This window comes from Ambystoma mexicanum, chromosome 9, assembly GCF_040938575.1.
Source record: "Ambystoma mexicanum isolate Mex_15411 chromosome 9, UKY_AmexF1_1, whole genome shotgun sequence".
Taxonomy (NCBI): Eukaryota; Metazoa; Chordata; class Amphibia; order Caudata; family Ambystomatidae; genus Ambystoma; species Ambystoma mexicanum.
Genome location: NC_090931.1, coordinates 1234601510 through 1234626974, shown reverse-complemented (window position 1 = coordinate 1234626974; position 25465 = coordinate 1234601510). Strand labels below are relative to the sequence as shown.

Below are 25465 nucleotides of genomic sequence, written 5' to 3'. Positions count from 1 at the left end.
TCTAGTGGTTGCTGGTTTCCGATTGGTCGATTAGGGTAGAAATGGAGGAGGGAAACCAGCAAGTGTTGTCAAGCCCTCCCTGGAGGAGCAAGGTGCAGGGAACTCATGCTGCTGGAGAAGAGACTGTGCACCAGAGGCTCTGCCAGAAGAAGGTGGAACCTTTGCACGCCAGCAAAGTGCTGAGGACTGGGGACCACAGGTGAATCCCTTCTCGAAGGTCTTGACAGAGAGCCTAACCCTCCCTGGAGGAACCAGAGGGCATAGAGGGCAGATCCTCACTGGAGAGCCCGAGAGCTGGCGTACAGCTTACCGCAAAGAGCAGGGGATGCTGACAAAGCCTTGCTGAACACAGACAGTGTTCGAATCTATGCTGGCTGGAGAATCAGAGTTCCGGGAGCAACCGGGGGCCAAACTACACGAGCAATGAAAGAAACACGACCCGAGAGAAAACAGACCTGGAAGCACAGCGAAAGGATGCAGAGAGAGCCAGAAGGTTTGCGGAAGACCACAGCAAGCTGAGGCGTTCCTGCGAAGTCACCCAGAGCAGACAGTAACGCCACTATGAGTACCTGGGTTACCGTAGTGGGTGGCAGGGATCCTGAAGAGCAAAGGAGGCAGTTGGGGAATGTTGAAGAACCCTGTCTCCCTCGTCCCAGTGCCAGGGGAGAAATACAAAGGGGACATATTAGAGACAGTGCCTGGCAGGTTAGTGAACCAGGCCTGGCCAAAAGTGACAGCAAACCTAAGAGAAGGGTCTAGGACCCATATGGGACTGGGGAATCCTTGAAAAGAGTACAGGAGGGCCAAGGACCCATTGAAGTCTAAGGAAGCACGCAATCAAGGTGCTGAGATCCAAGACAAACCTAAGAGAGGGCTCTGGGACCCATATGGGACTGGAGAATGCCACACGAGAAGAGAACAGCAGGGTCAAGGACCCATTTCAGTGTAGGGAATCCCTCAAACAAGGTGCTGAGGTGCAAGACAGGTCGAGGAAGCCCCAAGAAGACTTTACCGTTTGATACCATAACTGCTCTTTCTTATCCAGAACACTAGCCCATTGACTTTGGCCTAGGCCTATTGACTTGAATTGAACTTTTCTGGTGAACTGAAACTATTTGCACTGTCTAACAAGTATATGTGATCTATTCTACTTACCTTGTCCCTTTTGCCCACTTCTAAGTAACTGAACTGCTATTTTGCTTCTACTTCAGGGGAGCCCAAACTGTCTCATAATCTTAGAGTTTTGTATTAAAGTGTATTGGTATATAATATTAAGTTGCCTCCTTCTAGTGAAATGTTTTCTGAATGATTGTGTGATAAATTAATAAGTGTTTTACCAATAAACCTTGAGTATAAGTGTCTACTTGAACCACAGTGATTGAAAGACCTCTGTCTAACCTCTTGTACTGCTCACATTCACTCTTGGGGTAAGTCTGGCTGCTCAGCTCGCTACCAAAAACTGTGTGGTACAGACTTATACCAAAGGTTGGTTTGACTTGCACTTGTGGTCCTAATTGTATGTGGTGGTCCCAGAGGGTACTGCATGCAATTTTGCCTAACACCTTAAAAGAAATTAAAAGTGGTCAAAAGCAAAGCTATTTCTTTCCAAAACAAAAGCCAATGGTCTAAAACTCACTGAATGTGCATCAGCTCCTCGGACTGGCGGTCAAGTGAGAATGCCAGGGATTTTGTATTGATCTTTAAATCTAAAGCTATGCAGTGTTCTGTGGATTCAGCACAGACACCATTCAGGAAGGACATAAAAATGTAGTCTTATCCTGGTTAGTTTTCAGTCACTGCAGGTCCAGAGGACTAATGCCAGTGGTGACCAATCGATCGTCAAAGCCTACTCTGAAAATACCCAGTTTCAGATCTTTTATATGAGTATGAGCAGTCCACGACGAAGGTGTGGCATTATGTTCTATGCACGGTGCTCCCTGCTCTGTGCAGTGACTTTACTTCTATTGTCCATCCCCTTCAATTTAGGGAGTATTTGACTATGTTGTTTTTAGTGGGCCTTTGGAGAGATGTTGAGCTCCACCCCAGATGAGCATAACAATTTGACGCTCATAAATGCAATTTCTTGATTTGAAGTGGCCTTCTGATAACAGAGGAAGAAGCATTACACATTCAGCATAATGGAGCAAGCATTGACAAAGCCAGTAATGTTTGCTCTTGCATGGAGATTGTTCATACATGTACTATTTATCAGTTATTGCTATTATATGCCCAAGTACTATTAGCAGTTGTGCCGGCACTCACATCATAGGGCATGCATTTATATATGTATTTATTGGCAGCACCCAAACCCGTAAGTATCATGGCGCAGTTACAATTTAGGAAACAAAACAAAAGAGAAAAAGGATACATAAGCATGATAGTAAATGCTGCAGAGTCAGGTAAGGGGATACCCCAGTTTCAGGTAAATCGTAGTTGTCAAGCATCCAGGTGTTTAGCAGTTTTTTGAAGATGATGTAGGATGCCTGCTCTTGGATGTGGAGAGGTAGGGCATTCCACAGGGTGGGGACAATGACCGTGAAGCAAGTGCCCAAGCTCTTTTTCTTGAGAATCTGGGGATGGCTAATGACAAAGTGAATAAGGCCCGTTGGCAGGGGAGTTTGGTTCTTTTAGATATGCGCTGGGTGAGGAAGGAGGGTGCTGTATTGTGGATGCATCTGTGTGTTAGGGAGAGAATCTTAAAGTCAATATGTGCTTTGATTGGCAGCCAGTGAGCGTCACGTCTGGTTTGAGAGATGTGGTCCGAATGTTCGAGGCCCCAGATAGCCCATAGGGTATTGTTTTGGATCAGCTGAAGTTTAACCACATTTTAAGAGGAGGTGCCTGCAATCATGGTGTTGCAGTAGTCCAACGTGCTGCCTATAATGGCACTGACAAGGGTGAGCCAATTGTCAGTGGATAGGAATTTTTAGGTTGATGAGTCTAGTGGTGTAGGTCGCTGAAGAGGCGCGTGCCTTGACGTGTTTGTGCATAGATTATTCTGCATCTAGGTTAACATGGCATGAGACGCTGGTGGGGTTTCCATCAATGCAGCAGGATGCAAAGGTGGGGTCTAGGCGTGTAAGGCGGTACGGGGAGCCTACTATGAGGAGTTCGGTTTTGTCATCATTCAGGCAGAGATGGTGTTCCGCCATCCAAGCCTGAATGATGCTGTAGACTTGATTAAAGTTTGCAGAGTCATTGGCGTGGTTACCAGTAAGTGTTAGCAGAATTTGGGTGTCATCTGCGAAGTTTGTGTAGATGATTCAGAGGTTGTCGAGGTGGTCGAACAGGGGTTTAGTGTACACGTTGTACAGGGTGGGTGAAATGCAGGAACCCTGAGGGACACCATGGGGTACTGGTAAGGGGTCGGCAGCTTCCGAGACTGCGAAGACCCTTGAGGTTCGCTGGCTGAGAAAGATTTTGATCCAGCCGGTGGCTTCTCTGGAGTAGTTGAATTTGGTGGTGAGGTGTCGGCATAGAATGTCGTGATCAACAAGATTGAAAGCTGCTGAGAGGTCGAGGAGGAGGAGGATGGCTAGCATTGATATCAGAGTGGGGATACTGCAGCTGAAGAGCCACGGCCATGCTTGCTGAGCTTATGGTGTTTCAAAGGCAGTGGTATGTGTAAGGGTATAAGAGGTATTCGACCATCACCTAGAGAACTGTTTGTAGTAAAAGAGAATAACCGCAATTGCACCAAAGCGGCAGGCAAAAAAACACGAAAATAAAGTCTTGATAGATCGACATGCTAATATGTCCAATTGGATGGAAGCAGAGTGATTTTACTTTTGTGCAGAAAGAAAAAATGGCAAACGCCAACTTGTTGTTTTATGTTGGAACAAAGTGCTTTATCAAGGCACATGATTCTGAGCTGTCATTGCTAGAGGTTCCAACTGTGGGGTTCGGTTCCTCAGGTAAAGTTGGCAAATCCAGCGATATGCCAGTAGAAGGTTGCCAGTATAATGCTGTTGGCTCACCATCTGGTGAGTCAACATACTGATACCATAAATAAGCTGTTGTTCCGGTGCTGTGAAGCTGGGGTGGGGAAATGAAACACAGCCATCAGGCTGCAGAGAACCTCGATCCTTCATACAGAAAAGCATACCGTCATTGCTCCATGCAGCGGGGAACATGACTGCCAGGCACCGCCTTCTGACATGTTTATATCCCTTTACTTTGCACGGGGAAGGATAGGCATGGTGCATAATGTCTGCAATACCGTACTTAGTCCAGTCCATGTACATGGTAACAGTGGAAAATTGGTGGCTGTGTCACAAGGAAGCCCAAACTAAAAAGGGATTCTCCAGCCCGAAATGTATAGTGAATTTTGGAATTAAGCACCCTTCCAGAGGAGAGAAGTGAACACAAGCTGAGCAGCTCACAGAGGCTCCTTGAAACTACTGCATTATGCTGGCTTGCAGCAGCGTTACCTAGAAGTAACACGCGCATAGGCTGAATCCTCCCTTGAAATAGTCGCCACCAATCAAGCCACGACCTCTTAATAGTACTATGCTAGACCTAAAAGGGCAAACAGCATCATGAATTGGTAAACACATGGAATTTGCATTTATATAAAATTGCCTTCGTTTGTGATATCGAGAGCCCCTGGAGACAGACCTTTCATACTTTCTTTTCATAATCTCTTCCTATGACATCATTCTTTGATAAACAAGCTCCCGAGCGTATTGTAAACTTTTCAGAAAGGCTGTTTCCACGTCCAGGATGCTCATTAAGGAATGAAGAACACCATTATTAGGAAGAATTAATATGCATTTAATGCAGGTTGTTGAAAAATAACGAACCCGCTGTGTAATGGGTTTACGCAGCGGAGGTTTCCGAAATACATTGCCTTTGGAAACTTTTCGTCCTATTTTTTTTTTTCCAAATTTAAATCATCAGCGTGGCCTTTTTGTAAATTGTCAGTGTTCATTTACATTTCGCCTAGCTTGGGTTTCTTCTCCTCCAATTAGAAAAAAACATTATACTGGCTAGAGGCCCTTTATCCTTTTTTGGCCGACATCTTTTTGGGACACAACCCACGCCACAAGAATCCAAATGCATGACGGGAGCAAACAGTATCAGCAGTTTAAGGAAATATTGCATTTCAATCTTAATTCTTCCTTGTTACGAATAGAGCTAGTCTTTATAGATTTAAGTCGCTCGTCAAGCATCTCAAGGATGGAAAAAGTCCATCATTCTAGACACAAGGATATGCACATGTTGTGGGATACAGAGAAACTGCTAGATTAGCGTTGGACTAAAGTTTCATAGCTTCTATGTGTTGTTCGCACTTCTACTTGGCACTCGTGTGACCCTTAACGGTTAAGGGCGGATTCACATCAGACGTCGACAGCGCAATTTTTCAAATGACTTTACAGTGACCAATCACGATAAGTAAGCAGGGGTAAACATTTCAAGTTGCAATATACTAGACCAAGCATAGAAATTCACTAGCCCCTTCAATTCTCCACATGCCCAGAGCACATCATTTCTTACTCGACAAGAGGCAACTATCGCTCACCAATGGCTAGTGGCGAGTGCACAATTTGAGCCTTACTTTGAGCACTTAATATATGAGGTCTGTGATGCTGAGAGTGTGCCCACCCACTCTTGCTGCCTCGAGTGTGCTGATAACAAACATAACCATAAGAGGGCTCCCACCATACAGACACAAAATAAACTTCATTTAAATAATTGTTCAATCCTAAATGTAATACTGCTTTAAGCCATAAAATGTTAGCCACATATGTTGTGGTTATTAGATATTTATATAGTGCCTACTGCCATTGGCATGGCCTCAAAGTGCTTTGGGGTGGAAGGCTCTTCAGAAGACTGTAGTCTGTGCAAACATGAGAATGAAAGAGCATTTACATTGCATAAGAATAGTAATTTGAATATAGGTGACTCATCAATGAAGAGAAGGTTTAAAGACCTTACAAAAGCCATGCAAAGCAGTGTTTTCAGGTGCAGAGAGAACAGCTGGACTGAATTCTTCATGGGACTCAGCTGTATACTGTGGGTTGCAGTGCAACGGGGTATTATACAATAGTCTATCAACCCTGAGGCAAGCAACTGTCTACGGTTGAGGGCTCTGATGTACTTCACATGCACAGCACATGCCCACTGAAGGACATACAGTCACATGCAAATTACATGCGCAATTGTCGATATGTCCAAGATGCATTCAACACATTTCCACTTGTCTGTACCATTGAGTTATTGCAGTAGAAATGTTTTATATCAAATACAAACAAGTGTTGTAGTATGAAGTGTAGTGAAAATCCACTTTTAGTAATGGCAATAATACACAATTATCAATTGAGAACATATAGCAGGCTAGGTTTACAAACTGTGAAAAAGACAGGGGTTTGTCCTAAGAATAAGATAAGGGGGGGAGGGGGTGCGAGAAATCAGAGAAATACATGTTCTTATATAAGTATATTCATGTAAGGGAAATATCATTGAACCTTCAAAAGTGCTAGTCTGTAAGGTTGTAAGGAAGGATTCGATATTTGTTCCATACATGTCAGCAGTACCTTATAAGTACAATCCATCAACAACAGGAAATATTATTGGAAAGTATCAAGTGTGTATGTGGTTAGAGTAGTTATTGAAGTAGCAAAATAAATACAGATGTCCGAAAGCACATCTCCACAGTGTGATAGAATTGGAGTCAGAATATATATATATATATATATATATATATATATATATATATATATATATATATATATATATATATATATATATATATATATATGCAGGTTTAACTGCATATTATATATAATAACTGCTATATTTACTGAGCAGTTGTTCCACTACTTTGTCTTAGTATGAAGAGAATGACAAACACAAATGTACCTGAAAAGACTGTGATTTAAATAGTCATTAATGTCACACAAGACAGAGTGGGAGCAAAAGAAGGGAATTCTGGGAGTCTGTGAAACCCCAATCATATTGTTAGTCGATAGAGGTTGTTTGTGTATATCACCTGTGCGGCTCTATGGGGGAGAGGGGCGGGGCTGTGCGCCACTTATAGGAATTCTCTTTTGATTTCCTCTGAAATTGGTTCCTAACTTTGCATTGTATGTTGCTTGGGTATTTGTAAATTGCTCGACTACAATGGGTGACCCCAAGGAACGCAGCCTGCGGTTTGGCTTGGCAGTGCATTGCTGCACCTGACTGGCTTTACGGTAAAGCCATGCCCCACTACAGCATACAGTGCATGCTTAATGACACAGCGGTAACAACTTTGAGAGGCTGTTCCAAGGCTGTCCTGAGATTTTAGCAATAGCCTATAGGCAGAGCTGCATGTGGGGATGTGAGGTGGTGTTGATGGGTAGAAGCTGCGTTTGGGGAAGTGAGGCGGTGTTGCTAGGTAGATGCTGCGTGTGGGGATGTGAGGCAGTGTTGATATGTAGAAGCTGCGTGTAGTGAATTGAGGCGGTGTTGATATGTAGAAGCTGCGTGTGGGGATGTGAGGCGTTGTTGATATGTAGAAGCTGCGTGTGGGGAAGTGAGGTGGTGTTGATATGTAGAAGTTGCGTGTTGGGAAGTGAGGCGGTGTTGATATGTAGAAGCTGCGTGTAAGGATGTGAGGCGGTCTTGATATGTAAAAGCTGCATATGGGCATGTGAGGCGGTGTTGATATGTAAAAGCTGAGTGTGGGGAAGTGAGGCGCTGTTGATATGTAAAAGCTGCATGTGGGAATGTGAGGCGGTGTTGATATGTAAAAGCTGCGTGTGGGGATGCGGGGCGGAGTTGATATGTAAAATATTAGGTACAAAATAAAATGAACGATCTTATGACAAACTGGGGCTAAAGCTCGAAGGGAATTGTTGGGGCAATTACTTCGAATTCTAATAAAAATCGAGCAGAAATAATAAGCACAGACAAATGTAAGCATATAAATGCAGGAGGGACATGATGTTATGTATATATATCCTTTAACATTAACATTAACATTTAAATCCGCTCCTCTATTTTACTTGAAGCCGACAGACTGCAAGCCTGCAAACAGATTGCAGGACTGCTGGCTATTTACTCACACCTCCTATGGGTTTGCAAAGTGTACAATCATGTGCATACACTGTGCATTATTTAGCTTCTGTACGTTTTAAATGGGGCAACTGAAGTCAGAGAACAAGAGTGAACCAACTGGAAATAAGGTGTAATGAGGATCATAGGCTAGCCCAGCTCCTCTGTCTGGCCCCCACAGCAGCCAGAATAATAATAGGCTTGTAGCAGGGGATGCTCCGAGCACTGTGCTCTCTCTCTGCAACAGATGTGGGACTCGGCAAACAAGAACCAATTTGACGGAGATACCTTCTCCAATCGAAGATAAAGAGGATTTAAAAGAATTTCCCACTGCGGTTGCAATTACGGCTTACAGATATGTTGTCGACAATAGATGGATTTGTGTGGATTGACAAACTGACAATAGAAGTTGAAAATGCGCGTCTGCTGATGTAACATCAATATTCTGTCAGCGCATTATGCATAAGACGTGGATCTGTGCTGGGCACATTTCTGAGAGATTTAGGGGTGCATGCCAAGAACTTACTCTTAATAGTACAGGAGCATATCTAGAAAACACATTCTCCCTGGCAGTTTCAGTAAGAAAAAGGTGTGCCTGGTTTGGCATTAGAAACAACCTATAAATAAATAATGTCCATGGTGCGTGGTGTGCAGTATTAATGACATTTCCAAAATGGCCACCTACAAAATACATAAAATCGTCACTATCTCTGTCAATTTTGGACAGACTTTCATTTGTAAGGTTTCCTTTGATAGATTTTTTTCAGACCTAAAAACGTGGTCATAACAACATTTATTATGAGGTCAATGGTGACCCAAAAGTGTCCATATTTATAGTACAGATGTGCGATAGAAGTGTGATGCGTTCAGTTCTTCATTCCTTTCAATGGTTAATTTCATTATCTCTTTCGGGTACAACTGTTTGACTGACGTTATCGAAGTTCCAATGCAGGTAAATTAACAATCGTCGTCCAAACGCAAGTGCGTGAGTGGTTGTTTACGCTGCAAGAATTCGAAATGAGTGGCAAGACAGCGATTATAAACACCTCACAGAAAACCTAGAAAGCACAACTGCAGAAGAAATAAACTAATGTAATGCACGGTGGCCTCTCTCCTGTTGCAAGACGTATTCCTGAACATGAAAATACTGGTGGAAGCTCATATTCCTACAATATAAAATAATCCTACAGTTGAAGGATTTCCATCTTGAGTTGATTTTCAAATCAGGAATAAGTTTAACATATGTTATAGTAATAACATGTTCAAAAAATTGACCAAGGATTCAGTTAAGTTGAGATGATTGGGAAATACCCCTTTTGCATATTCCATGGCTCTAGAAGGCATCAGGTGCAGGAATCATCATCTGGTCGTGGCACCATTAGTAATCAGCACCTACTAGGGAGGGAAGGAGCACACTACTGTTCTTTGCCTAGGCTCCTGCTAGGGCCCACTGCATAATGACAGCGATGCAGGCCTGACCTGAACGTGGCCAGTTTTTGCACACGTGCTAATCCTACGCCTCAACACTGCATTTGTAGGGGAGAGGAAAGATCCCTTCAAAGGAGGGAGGGTGCAGGCAGGGACTGTAGTCCACCCTCATTGGAGCCCCTTGGCCCTTCATTACTCAGGGGAGACAGTACTGGCTGCTAGATCTAGAGTAGGGGCCACAATCCATGGCTGTATTTGCGTATACCACGGTGCCTTTCACATGCGTCTGGGAGAATTAATAAATATATTGGCGTACTAGCACTTTCACTTCCTTAGCACCTTTAGCACAAAGAAATATAAAAATACAAAAGATAAAAGAAGCCTAAAGACAATTTCATAAATGATGCGCTGGAATGCACTGATACCAGTTGGATGAACAAACTTCAGCTGAGGCAGTGCTGGGTTTAAGGCAAGCCAAAAAGCAAAAAGGATTAAGTGTGCAATCTTTAGACCACCCAGAGAGGGGGGATGGAAAGTTCTCACCATTTACACTTCATGTAATATGACAGGATCCAAGGGAAATAGGGATTCCCTATTTGGCATATAGAAAGGGAGGCAGGGTTATGAATGTGGGGGGTCATTGAAGACCACAGCATATGCCTTTTACACAGACCAGTCAAAACTTGGTGCAACTGGCAATTTTGCAGGTGTGCCAGCACATTTCAGATACCAGGGCCTGTCGACATGTAATCTCTAATGCATATCTCTCCCTTTTTGTAATGTAAACACATTTTTCTCCGAGAGAAGATTCAGTAATGTATAGAGCTGTGGCCGAAGGTGTATGACATTCGGACGCATGGAACTATTGTTTTTTCTTCAAATATATGTTAAACCATTTGGCTCTGGACTACTACTATAGTTTGTTATGAAATTCCTGTGAAATTATATTATGTCTAACTTTTATTTTAATTTTAATTTAATGTCTTTAGTTCAAAATTGAACTTTTCGCATCAATTTACATATGTTATTTCTTATTATGAAACACATCATTACATCAACTTAAAAAGTCCAGTTCTTAATTCCTAATATTTACTTTAAATTCATAGCACATTCTTGCATTAGAGAATATAAAATTATAGATACAATTATCTATCCCTAAATTTAACCAAATCCAATGATTTTATTAATTATGCATCCCAATAGGCTCCTTTCACAGTGCATGCCAATATACTAAATACATAAATACTTAACTATTTCTAATCATGAAATATACTATGAAATGTATCCTATACTTTATTTCTATAATCCACACATACTATCATTCTATTCCTTTTAATCTGTTCTCTACCATCTGCCATAAGTTAAACAATGCAATATTTAAGGAAATGAAATTAGCACGTAAACACCTACTCCAAAAAGACAATTTGCCAATCCATTTTATATCGTAAACAATTCTCCTGAAATAGGGCCAGTACAAATAGCTCAGTACTGTACAGCAAAGTAATACATGCCTATTAGTTTTAATTATATTATTCGGCCTAATAGTCTACATGTCCTCTTGTCACCCGGTATCCCCATTCTAGGTCCCGCGGCTGTTAAAGCTGGTAATAAATTTAATCTGAGTAACAAAATAAAACGTTGTCATTTAGCAGATGGATTTACAATGAGGTTCTGCTGCGGCTTTGTGTATATAGAGGTATTCCTGGCATGGCCAACATTTGATTTGAATCCATCCAGGTGATTATAATTCATATTCCAATCCTTCAGGCACAACTTATAAATGAATTGGGCTCGTAGCCTCAAATACCGACATCTATGTCTAATCGTAACATATAACCCGTATTTTCAAGTACAAGCAAAGGAACTTTAGATTGTAAGTCCTCATCCATCATCGCAAGAAGTCACAATGCGTTTGCTATGAGTTGATGTCACTTTCATTTGACGCTGCCGCGAGATTCACAGCGATCTTAAGCAGAGGAGAACCTTGGCCAGAAATATTGCTGAGTTGGTAAATGCCATAACTTCAATCACTAAAAAATGTTGCTGGTTAGATTTCCTACAGAGAAGAGCTGTGGACTGAGGGTCTAGGTTCACCTTTTCACACGGCTTCAAACATGGACAGGAGAGCGCTGGCTGCATTTCACATATTTTCGGGTGGATAGCACAGGGGCAATGCGCTTCTCTAGCAAGCAAGACAACACTGAGCAGCATGGGTTTGTTGCCCGGTGAGCCGCTTAGAGGCTGGACTTCAGCATGAAGCACAATTTAAAAGCCCAAATTAACTAACTAAAATGATGGTTAAGTACTGCTCTGCTCCACTAAAGTGAAACAAAAGCATCATCCACACTAGGGCAGGGCGATATATCGCGTTTTGGAGATATATACCGATATATTTTCAAAATCGATATATTATGAGACAGTATCATTTACATCAAAATATATATATACGATATTACATATAGTACAATTTTGTATTTACATTTCGATATTTACACAGCTGCGTGTATTCTCAAACAGGAAGAGGAACTCTATATTTGCACTTTATTTTATTTGCACTTTATTTTGATAAATGTCTTATAAATAAAAATGTTTGTGACATCTTGCATATAGTTGATGGCTTACATCTAAACATTTAACACACATTAACAATATAGATCACCATTCAGGCCAAAAATATCAAGATAGGTCTTTTGATCCATATTGTCCAGCCCTAGTCCACACTAGTATTATGCAATACAAGACAGGGGCATTACGCAACAAAACAGTAATGATACTGTCTTTGCATATACAAATGCGATCTGAAAATATATTTCGCTGATGAATAGAAAAGTAAAACTCTGTTATTAAAACAACAATGAGATATGAGATATAGCACCACATACCATACGCCGTAAGGATATGGTAAATCACTAAAGAGTGCCATTGCTTAGAAGAGGAACAAGGACGGGTTCCTTTATAAAATCATTGAATCCAGGGGTGACCTGTAATATACATTTTATGAACAATCTGGGTATTGTATTTCTTATAATACATGAGCACACACCGTCATTTCCTTTAATACCTCTCCAGAAGAGCTAGCGAGCCGGGGTCCTGCCGGGGCCCACCCCCGACTAGCCCCAGCCAGCCGACACCTCAGGCAGTCCGTGTGTACAGGGTTACATGAGCTGCCTGCAGGTGTCAGGACTTCGGTTTAGAAAAAAGAAAGGCACAGCACATGGAGGTCGGATGAACATTTCTTGCAACATAACCATTCATCATGGTGGACTTTTCACTGGGTGACCTGGTCGATCCAGACCCCAGGCTGGGGTGATAAAACATGAGCGGCTGGTAAATAGTGCCCAGTGGCATATGAATGTCTACTAGTGCTGGTGGTGAAGTAGGAGTGAGCAAGAGACTGCTAGTTACAGAACATCTTTTTTATCCAGCGCTGTGTTAAAAATAACTCTCCATCGAGGCAGCTGCCACTGCCCACAATAGTAGCCGTCCAAATGGAAACACCAAACCAAAGAGCAACAAGTACCGTATAAAGCGCCATTCAAGTGCATAACGCTCAGCATACAAATGTGTTAGCTGCCATTTTCTCCGTAATGACTTCTACCAGAATGCTTTACTTAAGAACACACTTGAATAACTGGCATATTTTGTTAAAGTAAACTCCTGGTACCTTGAGGACGCCACATAAGAAAGCTATTGCTGTATACAGAAACCTGGCTCGAAGCATTTAACAAGCAATCGTGATGTGAAAGTTAGCCAGATACTATAATGTACTCATATCTCGCGACGGGATCTTGTAGTCTCATGCCCTGCGGATAGAACATCTACTCTGCAAAGAAACAAACATCAAGCTAACTTTCAAGCCTCAGCAAGCAGCAATCGCTTTTCAACAGGTGTGTATGAAAGACCACTGAACATGTGACGTTTGAACTCAAAGCACTGCAAGCCTTTGTGAAGCCGATTGCAATGGAGCTCTATAAGGGCACCTTAATGGAAAATGAAATTCAACAACCGGACAAGAAGGGCTTCCATAGAGTAGACAATTAGAAAAGCGTTAGAAAAGGATGCTTAGTCATTACGGGGCAGTTTATGATGACTTCATAGCCCATGTTTTAAGGAGCTGGGTTTGTTTGAGAAATTTGGCATAGTGCGCTAAAAACAAAATGAGCATATCACGAATTAACACCACACCGGTAGGGTTTAGCCCACCCAAAACCAGGCCAAATGCATGAGTAAACATTACGTAACCACTGGACTTCAAGGAAGTGATCGCCCACCCGGCTGCAGAGCACACGGAAGGCCGCGCCCTACAGAAACTCGCTTTCATTTCGGCCTACACTAAGGGGTTACAATGAAATAGTACAAGGAAAGCTTGAACTGTGGGGCCTCGTCTTTGGGTCTCTATAGCAGTTTATGCCATGCCGTGGCTCTCTCTACTGCTTTAGCATTACTCTAGAAATCAGAAATCAGGGTGGTCTGAGGGAGGGCAGAGGCAGATAAATTAACATTATATTTGTAGGACTTATTCTTGCCACAAGACCCCCCCTGCCCCCAAGACTTCATGAAATGTCCTAGATAGGGTAAACAGAGGAGTGTTAGGGCACTATTTTTTAAGTTTCCTGTCTAATGTCCTGGGGTACTTTATCAGTAGTTTGTGATTGCCGGGACACATATTTAGTTGGTTAATCTATGGTAAGGACCTGCAGCTTCTGCTTCTCGCCCTTCCACCTCAATTCTTTTTCATGGTTATCTTACTAATAACATTCAAAACATTGAGCTTGTAAGTCACTCTCATCTCGTGGCTATTGAATAAAAGCTAGTATGCCTGGGGAACTATATGCAGGTACGTAGCATATAGCGCTTGAAGGGCTGTCCTCGGTTTATCTGAAGGTTAATAATGCGTTCATGCTCGCACCATGTTCACATGTCTCAGTCGATTGTGAAATCTCCTAAGACCAATCATGTATGTCTAGTTTGGGTTTCCTACTTCTGACCTCGAGTTTATTTTACAAGCCTTAATATTTATATCCTACAAAATGTTTCCTGCTATGCTCACCGTGCTAACATTGAACTACGGCCCACTTGCTCCACTACCATATTTTCTTAAATAGAAAGGGTGACAGATATATGACGTGCTGACCATATGGCTATTTTGTGATGCACTGTCAATCAATCCCACCTGATTCCAAGTAACTGTACTCGATAGCCACATTTCATACAGAGGACTACAGCTTCAGCTCGTTCTCCCGGAATGAATGTGGGTCTGTCACTTGTGTTTGCTTCTTTTGATTCTCTTGACCATCCTATTTTCTGCCAAATATTTGGGATCCTTCAATTTATGGTCCTGCTCAGCCATGTACTACCTCCCTCGTGTGGGATTTCTAGTTTTTTTCATCCGTTGCTCTAGGTGAAATTCAATTTTGCGCCCCAGCCACGTGCAATTTATAAGCAACTCAACTCCCTGTGATATTGCTCACTGTTGGCGGACATCCCATGTGAATGATTCATTGTCCAATGGGTTGGGCCAGTTTTGACTTTTCTAATGTCTTAGCTAGCAGACCACTAAGCTTCTGTAAGTGTACTCCCTATTTCCCACTTTCTGAGGCCAGTATCTATTTTATAATGTGTCACGAATAAGGCATTGTCCTATGGCAAAGTTTGTTTCAGTAAAGGCCTTATAAGGTTTGATTTCTGGACTTTCTGACTGCATGAATGAGAATGCACCCCACTATGGCTGCAGTGAACTAGGCCAATGAGCGTCTATCCGGTAAAGTAATAGCTGTGTTATTAAAGAGTTGCCAAACTCTGAGCTATCCAGATTGTTTCCATATCAAATAATTCTTTCTCAGTTATTTGCAAACGCTGAATGACTACGAGTGATCTCCAATGCTATAACCCACTAATATACTGTTCATGTATTTATTGTAATTTTGAAGGTTGGGGTGTCATTTCGATCAGAAATGACATACACATGGAAGAGTACAGGAGACAGTCAGTCGCAGTATGCAGAGCCTTTATAAAATATTGAGATAATCTGGGGATGAGTAGCCAGTTGTTGAGGAAGATAGGAATTAGGATACAGAAACCTGGTGTATGGACGGTGTAATAAACATAGCTAGTACCTTTAATATTGTTCTAGTGCTACAATGTAGCATGTTATACATACATATTTACAGCTGAACATAGGAATGGAGTGTTGTGGCCGGGGTAGACATATGTCTCCTTCTCAGACCTTGATCTACTTCTTGAGTCTTTTCCAGCCCATGTCCACCAGGTCATGATGGACAACTTCCCCCAACATATCTAAGGATCATTAACTGCTACTTGCCTCCACTCCTTCTGACCACTCCCTTCTGAGCGTCCATAATCTCCTGACTCACACTGGAAAGAACTTCCTCAGTCTCGTCTTCCTATCCTCCACTCTCCAGTCATCTGCCCTCTCTATTTAGCACTCTGTTTCTGATCATTCACCATTTCGCTATCCACAGCACTCGCGCTCGCTCCTCCCTGAACTATCAGTAAGAGAAAGTTCAAGCCTAACTCCATGGCTCCTTAAGTGGGCCAAGTCAAAGTCTCTCTCCTAGCCCATTGAAAGAAAGGAGGAGCATGAGTCTTGCCTTGATGCGTTCAAAATATGTGATAGTTATTATATATGTGGGAGGATGGACATTTGGAGTGGGGAACACACAGGATAGGGAGGAAGGATGAATGTAGGATTTGTGGGGGAGAGCACAGGGACATGCAGTCAACATGAAAGACAGTAGATGAATTTGAGGACAAAAAGAAGGAATTTAAAGAGTTGCATTGAGAACATGCATAAATGACGGTGGTGTGCAGAGGTGGTGAAGGAACTGAGTTGGTAGAAGAAGGTCAGTGTAGCAAGGTTCAATATTTTGTCAGGAAGGAATAGAAGGGAAGACAGGATTAAGCTTGAGCAGCAGTCGAGTTTACTGAGCACAAGAGCAGAGATTCGCCTTTTGGATGAGTGGTGGGTGAAGTGGAGATTAATGTTTCTGATGTTAGGAGACTGATTTTCGAAACTCTGAAAGTGGCTTTAATAAACTGTTCTACTTTAAGGCGCTGTTAAAGAGGAACCCAATTTTGCAAGCCTTATGTCAAGGTGTGGGAAGATCAGAATTGACTGTGGGGAGAAATAAAATGTTTGTTTTAGATGAGTTCTGCATCAGGCGGCATTCTGCTATCCAGTGATGTATGGCTGTGAGGCAATTGGTGAGGTTTTCAGAGATGGCACGGGTGAAGGATGAACTCTTGGATGCCTCTTGGCACTTTATAATAAAGATAGATAGATAGATAGATAGATAGATAGATAGATAGATAGATAGATAGATAGATAGATAGATAGATAGATAGATAGAAGATCTGGGTGTAATCCACAAAAGAGAGGTAGTGAAAGAAAAGGAGATGATCTTATCCTTATGATAGTTATTTATAACATGCTTAATACCAAGAGGTTTCTAAGTTCGGACCCGGGGATCGAACCTGTTGTGCTCCCTGTCATCTTGCTTCCAAGGCGAGCATGTTGCCCCTGAGCTATCCTCCCGAGAGGGAGCATCTGAGTATGATGCCATTACAGCCAAGAGAGAAAATGAGTTGCAGTAGGGAGGGATGGTCCACAGTGTCAAATGCTGTGGAGAGATCAGCAGGATTAGAATGGAGGCGAGGTGGACGTGGTGGGATGCGATTAGAAATGTGGAGACATGATATGTGCTGCTCCAGTGCAGTGTTTACTATTAAATCCAGATTGTAGAGAGTGGTCCACAAGATACCTGACAAGGCGTTTGAAGGCGATTTGCTTGGGTACTTTGGGGCAGAAGAGAGATGGGTTTGTAGAAAGAAGAGTTTGGTGGTTCACAATGGGGTCATTTGGGTGATGGTGGCTTTCTTATAGTAGGCAAGGAAAATGCCAGAGAAGACAGAGGGATTGAAGAGGGGAAAGGGTGTGAGGGGGTGAAAGGTAAAAGTCATTTAATTGTTTGCTGTGCGAAGGGGTCAGTGGGAGAACAAGAAGGGTTGGTTGAGCAGAGGATCATTAGAGCTTCAGTTAGTGAAGGGGAGATAGAGAAATGAGGACTGGGATGACAAGGACTGAGGAGAAAGAGGGATGAGGTGAGAGGGATAGAAGGGTTGTTAAGGTATCACATTTTTTTGTGATTTTGGATGAGGAGTAGAGACAAAGTATTCAACTGTGAGAGGGTGAGGGATAGGGAGTGGTTTTTAGGAGGAGAGAGAATAGCATAGAGGTTATGGAGAGATTAAAAATTGGGAGCAGAGAGAGGAAATGAGGTTGGTCTAGTAAGATGATGTGGAAGAGTGAAGGGTGCTAGTTAGGGCAAAGAGAGAGTCTTTGTAGGCAGCAAGGAGAGTGGGGATGTGGTATGTGTGCCTTCAGCATAGGTGGATGTGTGTGGATGTCCTTAGCTGCTGGGTGGCTGGGGTTGGACATGGTGATGGACAAGAGCGAGAGGGGGTAAAGGACTGTGCAGGGTAGTGATCACCAAAGGAGGTTGCAAGAGTGTCATGTAACTGGGTCAAGGCCAGTTTGAGGGAGCTGGCAAGGTTATGAGAGTGGATTTGACTTGGTCCAGTTAAGGAGCCATGGAGCTAAGTGTGAACTTTCCCTTACAGATAGTCAAGGGAGTGTTGTGTGCACGGGGGCAGTGTTGGTGGATTAATCAGGTTGCACAAAGGCAACCAATAAATGCAATTATAAATCACAGTGTAACCAGGGTGTGCAGGGCCATCGCCAACCAGGAAATGCAATTTTAAAACAAAGGACAATCAGACTGCAAGCCAAAATTTGACTAAGAGAGCATAAACGGAAACTGGGGGCCAGCTGTGGTAGGGGATCTTACATTATGTAAGCCTGAGTGGTTGGGCCAGTAGGCCTGCCCGGCACTAAGAGGGCCAAATAGACCGTGTCCTTTGCTGTGACACCTGTCGCCGGGACACCCAGGGGCAGGGTGTATGCAGATGGTACATGTGCAGAAGTCCGAATCAGCTCGTGACCTCTCGCTCCTGCCACTTCACTGATTTTGGAGTGTTTCTTCCAACTACCATCCCCTTGCACGGCTGTCCTCCCCTCCCACTCTGTCCTAAGAAGCGCAGAATATATGGTGAGTTTATGATGGAAATATTAGCTCTATTTTTTATCATCATAAACTATGCACTGCAAAAAGAAATTGTATGTAATGAGACATTCCTGGAACTGGAAGCAGTGAAACCGCACGGGCTACAATTTTAGAATTGAAACAAGCATAAGTGTGTGGCATGAGTAATCGCCACAAGGCGGTATGAATTACATGCGGTCGGGCGCGGAGAACACTTTTCCATTAAGTCTGGGCATGCCCCTGTGAGTGTCGTAATTGGCACACTTCAGCGCCTAGGCTTAAGTAACTCTCGGGAGCTCGCCACAATGCCCGCCGTCGGGCGGTCTTAGAGCGTTTGCCTCTATCGGGCGCATACCTGGAAAACTGCTGTTGCAGGTCAAGCATTTGAGCCCTGCTGCGGTCGGACTCCAGGGTGGCTTCCCGCAATCTTCTTTCGCATTCAAGCCTCAGATGTCTTTCTTCCTCCAGCTCGTGTATCAGCTTCTCGCGCTGAAAACAAACGCAGACCGTGTTAGCACAAAGAACCCAAGGAAGTGTTCTAATACAGGTACTTCCCGAATCGCTTAAAACAACCATTCAATGTTCTGCTTTTACAAACGCGCTAGCTTCACTTTTAAAATTGCACAACACGCAATTTTAGGGTTTCATCAGTAAAAAATATGGGTAATACACAAGCATTGCATACATATCTACTGAAAGACTGCATTATGCATGCGTGTGAACTTTTATTACATAGCACTTCATGCTGGTCATGTTATTATTAAACGATTTAATTGTACTTAATTAGCCTCGGAAGGATGAATAGCTGAGTTAGCTGTGCCAAGATTGAAACCCGTGATTTTGAGGCTAAACACACATTTCTGGCTATCTTGCCAGCTTTTATTAGAACACATTTTCAAACTGGGCCCACAGATTTATATATCTATAGCCAGTGTATTTGGTACATGTTAGGCAGAATCATATGCAGTGCCCTTAGGGACCACTTCACACAATTAAGACTACAAGTGGTAGTACAATTTCACCTTTAGTACAAGCCTGTACTACATAGTAAAAGTGGTAGCAATGGCTGAGAAGCCAGACTTATCTCAAGAGCAAATGAGCAGTAGAAGAGATTACACAAAGGACTACAATCACTGTGACTCAAGCAAACACTGACTCAAGGTTTCTGGTTAGAAAATATAAGTACATTTATGTTTAAACCATCTGTTCACAAAACACTTCACTTCTATTAAAATAAAACCACACACCAAATATACTACACACGACCAATTCCCCTTGTGCAGATCAATTCAAGGTAAATACATTGGGATTTGACAGACCAGTGTTGTGAAACAAAGACGTTACCGTGGGTTAATACGCGATCACTTTTTGACAGTAATGACAGTTTGGTCTTACGAAAGAAAAGCGTACCCGCGGGAAGAAATGTAACCGAAGTCAAACACACTTAGCACATGAATTAACACAGGAGAATAGGGGATAAAAATCATAGGCAATACTTTTGTCAAGGCAAATAGAATCAGAGGACCCTTTCTAAAAAGTAGATAAAAGTCAATAGGCCTGCGCCAGTGTCAAATGGAACAGGAGTCCTGTTGTCAAGGATCACAAGGTTAGAACAGTTCACGATTCGAGATTGCCAGGAGTACTTGGATATTGTCAAAAGGGAAGCAAAAGTTATCAGAGGCAAGGAAGAAAGGACAAGCCTTTGGCGAGGAAAAAGGGTTCACCCCAATTCCTCAAAGTCGGACACAGTACCTTATTCGCTAGAAGAAAGCTGGTACTACGGCAGTTGTTCCTGGTAGTTCCTGCAGACTCACGGTTCCTGGAGCCTCAGTCGTGGGGACAAGAAGGAGGACGTCTGGAGCGATCTGCACTACCCAGGGATGAAGCCAGCAGCAGCGAAGCAACGGTGAATAAAAGGTGCACTCCTTTAAAACTGGAGAGGCTCTTCAGATGGCTATCCGGACCACTACAGCTGTGTGCAGCAATTTTGATGAAAAAGAGGATCCTCTGGCTGTTGAAGGTGAGCTGGTTGATCCCACCAGGCTCAAGGGAAGAAGACTCTGGACTGGATCTTCCCTGTCGTTGAAGGGTAGATAGCTCAAGACTGCAGCAGGACTTCACCAAGACTCAGGAGTTGCAGCAGCCGTTGTCTTCTCTGCTTCTCTTCGGTTCTTGCAGTTCCAGTGGCGACTCTGACTTCCAGCTCAAGAGTCCTGCCTTTTATGCCAAAATCCCCCATTCACACAGCCTGTCTGTCAATCACCCAGCAGGGGGGTTTTCCGGCCCGGACAACTACCTTAGCCAATCGACACAAAGTGCGACTTCGGTCTCCAAAGAGACCCCGTGCAGGGGGTGAGTAAACCCCTCCCTCACATTCAGCCCACATAGGCACCCAGACGCCAAAGGAGGGCTTCTGGACAGAAGCCCACCAAAGGACGGCGAACAAAGAAGGCAAACCTGGAAGGCAAACTTGGTTTGGCACGAAAAGTAAAACACAAGAAGGACTTTAACAAAAAGAAATGGCGACTAAACCCGACCAGAGCCAAAATAAAAAGTATTTGGTCAAGCGGGTTTATGTTTGAGACTAATACAATAGCCTAAAACAGTACCATGTTTATATACTATAATCGCGGTAGAAACGTTAGGGTAGGTACTGCTACCAGCCAAGTCTTAATGTTAAGAGAGCGAAACAAAGCTCCAAGAGGCACAGACAAAAAGGGGTAGGAATTAACCCTTTCCAATACTCCATGTAAAATGGGGTGTACTGGGTCTGCAGTTCAAAGTGACTATATAAAGTTAATGCTAACTTTAAATGTTTCTGGGGGACAGTAGTCTGCCCCAGAAAAATTGCGTCAGTTGGAAGTCTCAAAGACAACCCTGTGTCACTGCACTGAAGGTGCTGTGCAACACACATAGAAAAAGTGTGGCTCATGGAGTTGTGTGGCTCCAGAGCCCAGGATCAAACAAAAAGTAGAAATACGCATGGCAAAACACATGTAAGAATGGGAAAAAGGCTCACACTCTTACCAGGTGGAAAAAATAAACCCCAGAAATCCAGCAAAGCTGCTGAGGGACTCAGTAGGTGAGGGAAATTAGCCATAAATGAGAATTCTCCCTAACAGTACAACCAAGAGTTTGATGTGTAATTGATAGCATTGGGGGCAATAGTTTATTTTTAAACAAACTTAACATTGGCAGAATAAATCTCGCTTTATGTAAAGCAGAACACCTGCTAGTTTGTTCCTTATACAGTTCCACCAATATACGCCAAGTTTGGCATAGTTACCTATTAGAACCCTCCAGACACTAATGGCTACATGACATTTGGACACCCCACCTCTTCCTCCGGATTTCAGCTCCTTCACACATGAGCTGGTTGCCTGAAATCAGCAAAACATCAATGTGATCGTACAAGGACCAGACAAAGCTCCTTTTAAGCATCTAGATGCGAGGAACAAAACTCAAAAGCCTCGAAAACCACATTTCAAGGCCTTAGGATTCACCATTTCTGAGACATTTGCACCGTAACGCACGGCACCGCGCCACGTTGAGGCGACAGGTGGGGAGAGCACACAGAAGTTCCCAGTATGCTGCTGCACGCCAATTCTCACCTCCCCTCCACGGCTGCTCAGGGTGTATGTCAGCCAGCCACATGCACCCATTCTCAGTGCAGTTTACTTCAGAATGCAAAGCACATCAAGCGATAAACAAATCAGTACATCGACCTACAGGACATTGATTTTCAACAATTTATTAGAGTGTTAACATGTCTGTCTACAGAACTGGTGCAGAGTACGGTACTTTTTGCTAGTACTCTGATAAAAATATTGTAATGTCCATGTCAAATCAGGTTCAATGCACGCTTTGTTAAAGCTGAAAAAACCTGGCTACTTCTGTTTACCCCGCTCCATCTCTCTCCCCAGGTTGTATGTCACAAATTCAAATTTCTCTCTGATGAGTGTGGGCTATATTTTTCCTTCATTTTAAATTTGTTTAGAATTTATTTTTGCCCTTTTTGTTAAAATGTGGGCTTAAACACCATACAGACAACCACATCCCCTAAACACCCCTTTTCTTCTCATTTTTAAAAACGTTTTAATACCCCTTTTCCACTTAAACATATATTCTGGTTGCCAACATATTTTTTATCAATGGTGAGTTTGTTCGGGTGTGTTGTTTTATAAAAGATAATCTAATTACTAATCTGCAATCGCAACCACACAAACTCTCCACCACTTTACAACACATGCACCAATGACCCCTGGGATCCTCTCCAATCAGGATTTTGCCACCATCACTGAAAGTAATCAGCCTTATCCCATGTCTCTAACTTTCTGACCGCTGCTCACCATTGAATGTGCTCAGGGGCAACACGTTTGTCCTGGAAGCAAGATACTGCAGAGCAACGCAGTTTCAAATCATGGTCCTGCACTTAAAGACTGGTCTCCAGTATTGAGCACGTTACAAAAGATGAATTAATGAATGAATCCTTCCAGACTTCTTGGCCATCTTTCATATTGTGGACCAATGAATCCTCTCTTCTTCGGATAACTCTCTTGACTGGGTGGCCTCCTACCTTTCCCACTGGTCCTTCGATATCTCGTGAAACATGGACACCACTGATCCAACTTCCCTCCCCATTGGTGTCCCTCAAGGCTCCCTGCTAAGCCCCTTTCTAGTCACCCTGTACTCCACCTCCCTGTGTCACCTGATCTCCTCTGTGTTCTCCTGTAATCTCTTTGTACAGGACTTTAAAACCTTCTTCTCCTTCCCAACCTTTACTTCTGACCTCTCTGATCATGTATCTGCTTTTCTATCTACCATGCATCCCTGGACGGCACTTTGTTGTCTCTCTACTTGACCGTTCTCAATTTACGATCACAACAGACCTGGAATAAATATAAGCCAACAGGATGCAATGCTTGAGCAAATTGCGAACCAGTAAGGAAACCTAATAGCTTTCTACTGTGAATTAATGGGGTGGATTCCAGTATGGGTACTGTGTCATCATTGCTGGGCATCTCGATTCACCCAGTTGCTGGGCTATAGGGATATCAGCAGTACAAAATAGCACCACTTCCAACCCAGACAAACAAAAGGGAGAAAGTGATGGGTGGAGAGGTCTGCATTGACCATGGCTTTGCTCTGGACAACATTAAATGATCACTACTTGGTTGACAAGCAGCAAGCACAATACGGTAATTTATGAACTGCCATTTAGAAAGCAGCTGGCCTCTGACTATGTCTTCAGTTCATCGAGCTCTCAAGGAGCGTAGCAGCTCTAAACATGACTTTATCATGCCGGTGGCAAGACCTTGGGTCACTCTAAGATTGCGGCATTAAGTGACACGGGACGGGCTCCCTACATGCTTCCATTGCATTATCACATGCCTTTTGCCTGCTCCCCACTGTGCACACCAGGCGTCCTGGTCACTTTCATTGGATCCCCCCAGCATGCTGGGCTTTTGATGCTTCTACAGTGAGCTCAGGATCAATTATTCTCTTTGACACGTTAGGGCCGGAGATGTGCCTGAATTCCTATTCCACACATAGGAGCACACAGAGTGCACCAAGGAAAACAGATACGCCTTGTTTATGCGAATTGGATATCCTCAAAGAAAAGGTATCCGTTGGATTTCAGGTTCACTACTCAAAAGGCATATCTGAAGTAATTGTGCTCTTACACCTATCCCGGAACAGAGCTTTATTCGGGCTGTTTAAACTATAATGGTTCTCTTTGATTTTTAACCTGATTGATAACGATCACTATTCAAATCTATTCCAAATCCATCTGCTGAGGGTATACCTGTCCTATCCAAGTGAACTGCCCAACCCACCTCCCTTGCATTCTGCCCTCAGGACCACTCTATGGATTTAGAAATATGTAAATTCTGGCCGCAGGCTCTCAATGTAAAAAATGTTGTTACTTCCTGCAGTTTTGTCCATGGTAAACCTTCCCACTTTTGCCCCTCCATCCGCCACTTTACATCATTCCACACATCAATGCTCTCATGCAAAGGTAAACTAACCTACGACTGGCTACATCTTCTGTTAATGCACTACGACACCTTGTTCTTCAATAAAATACAATACATTCAATACAATAAATACATGTATTGGAATAGGAGCAGCTAGACATGGTGTTGCTGCCAAATAACATTAAAGAGGGCATGTGTGAGCATGTGTGTGTCCCAATTGAGTCCAGATTACAAAAAATCGGATATGATGGAGGTTCCATGGGATATGATTTGGACAGTATAAGGCTGCACACACTTAATTATCTGATCAAATTTAAAGCCTGAATTAGAAGGTAGACCTCCAGGCTCCAACATTTAAAATTCAGCCTCTAGATCAGCTCGCCTTCTCAGAACATTTAAATAAGTAATCATTCAAAGCTATGGAGACATGTCACAAAATATGCGGGTGTCTTTTGGAGATGCACAAGTCAATAGTATGAACACAAACGGAGCTGGTTAATTCAACCAATGAAAGCAGAATATCTCAAGATAGACTTGGCTGGGGAACCATCAAAGCGTAATTCAGGAAAGACAGCTCAGAATGTGTCATGGCATTTGGGTTAACCCACGGGAGGCCCTGATACGCATAATATGACCTTCAGCACACTTTACTATGTTCCTGGTGCACACCTTAGCGTCTCCACAAACACAGCATCATTCCTTTGATGTAAAACTATCAGTACTAACCCACAGTGTGTATCCGTGTCTGGCAACAACCATTTTTACTTAGAACCAGCTAGGGTGTGTTCCTCTGTGTTTGGTTTTCTAACCGAAGCATTGCTGTTTTCACTCGTTTGTGTTGCCTACACTGTGCCGAACCATCGCCTGCATCACAGACTACGCCTCTGCTCTGCCTTTAAT

General features: G+C 43.1%; 1 protein-coding gene across 4 annotated transcripts in view; it reads right to left on the bottom strand.

Moving 5' to 3' along the window:
• The window catches only part of NCKAP5 (NCK associated protein 5), a 1061124-nt gene that overhangs the window by 787922 nt on the left and 247737 nt on the right, over window positions 1-25465 (bottom strand). For 3 of the 4 annotated variants that reach the window (XM_069616577.1, XM_069616575.1, XM_069616574.1), the window contains exon 3: window positions 18943-19076. In XM_069616577.1, coding sequence (XP_069472678.1) covers window positions 18943-19076 — 134 coding nt within the window. Of the gene's footprint in view, window positions 1-18942; window positions 19078-25465 lie in introns of those variants that run through there. The other variant, XM_069616576.1, reaches the window with a different exon arrangement.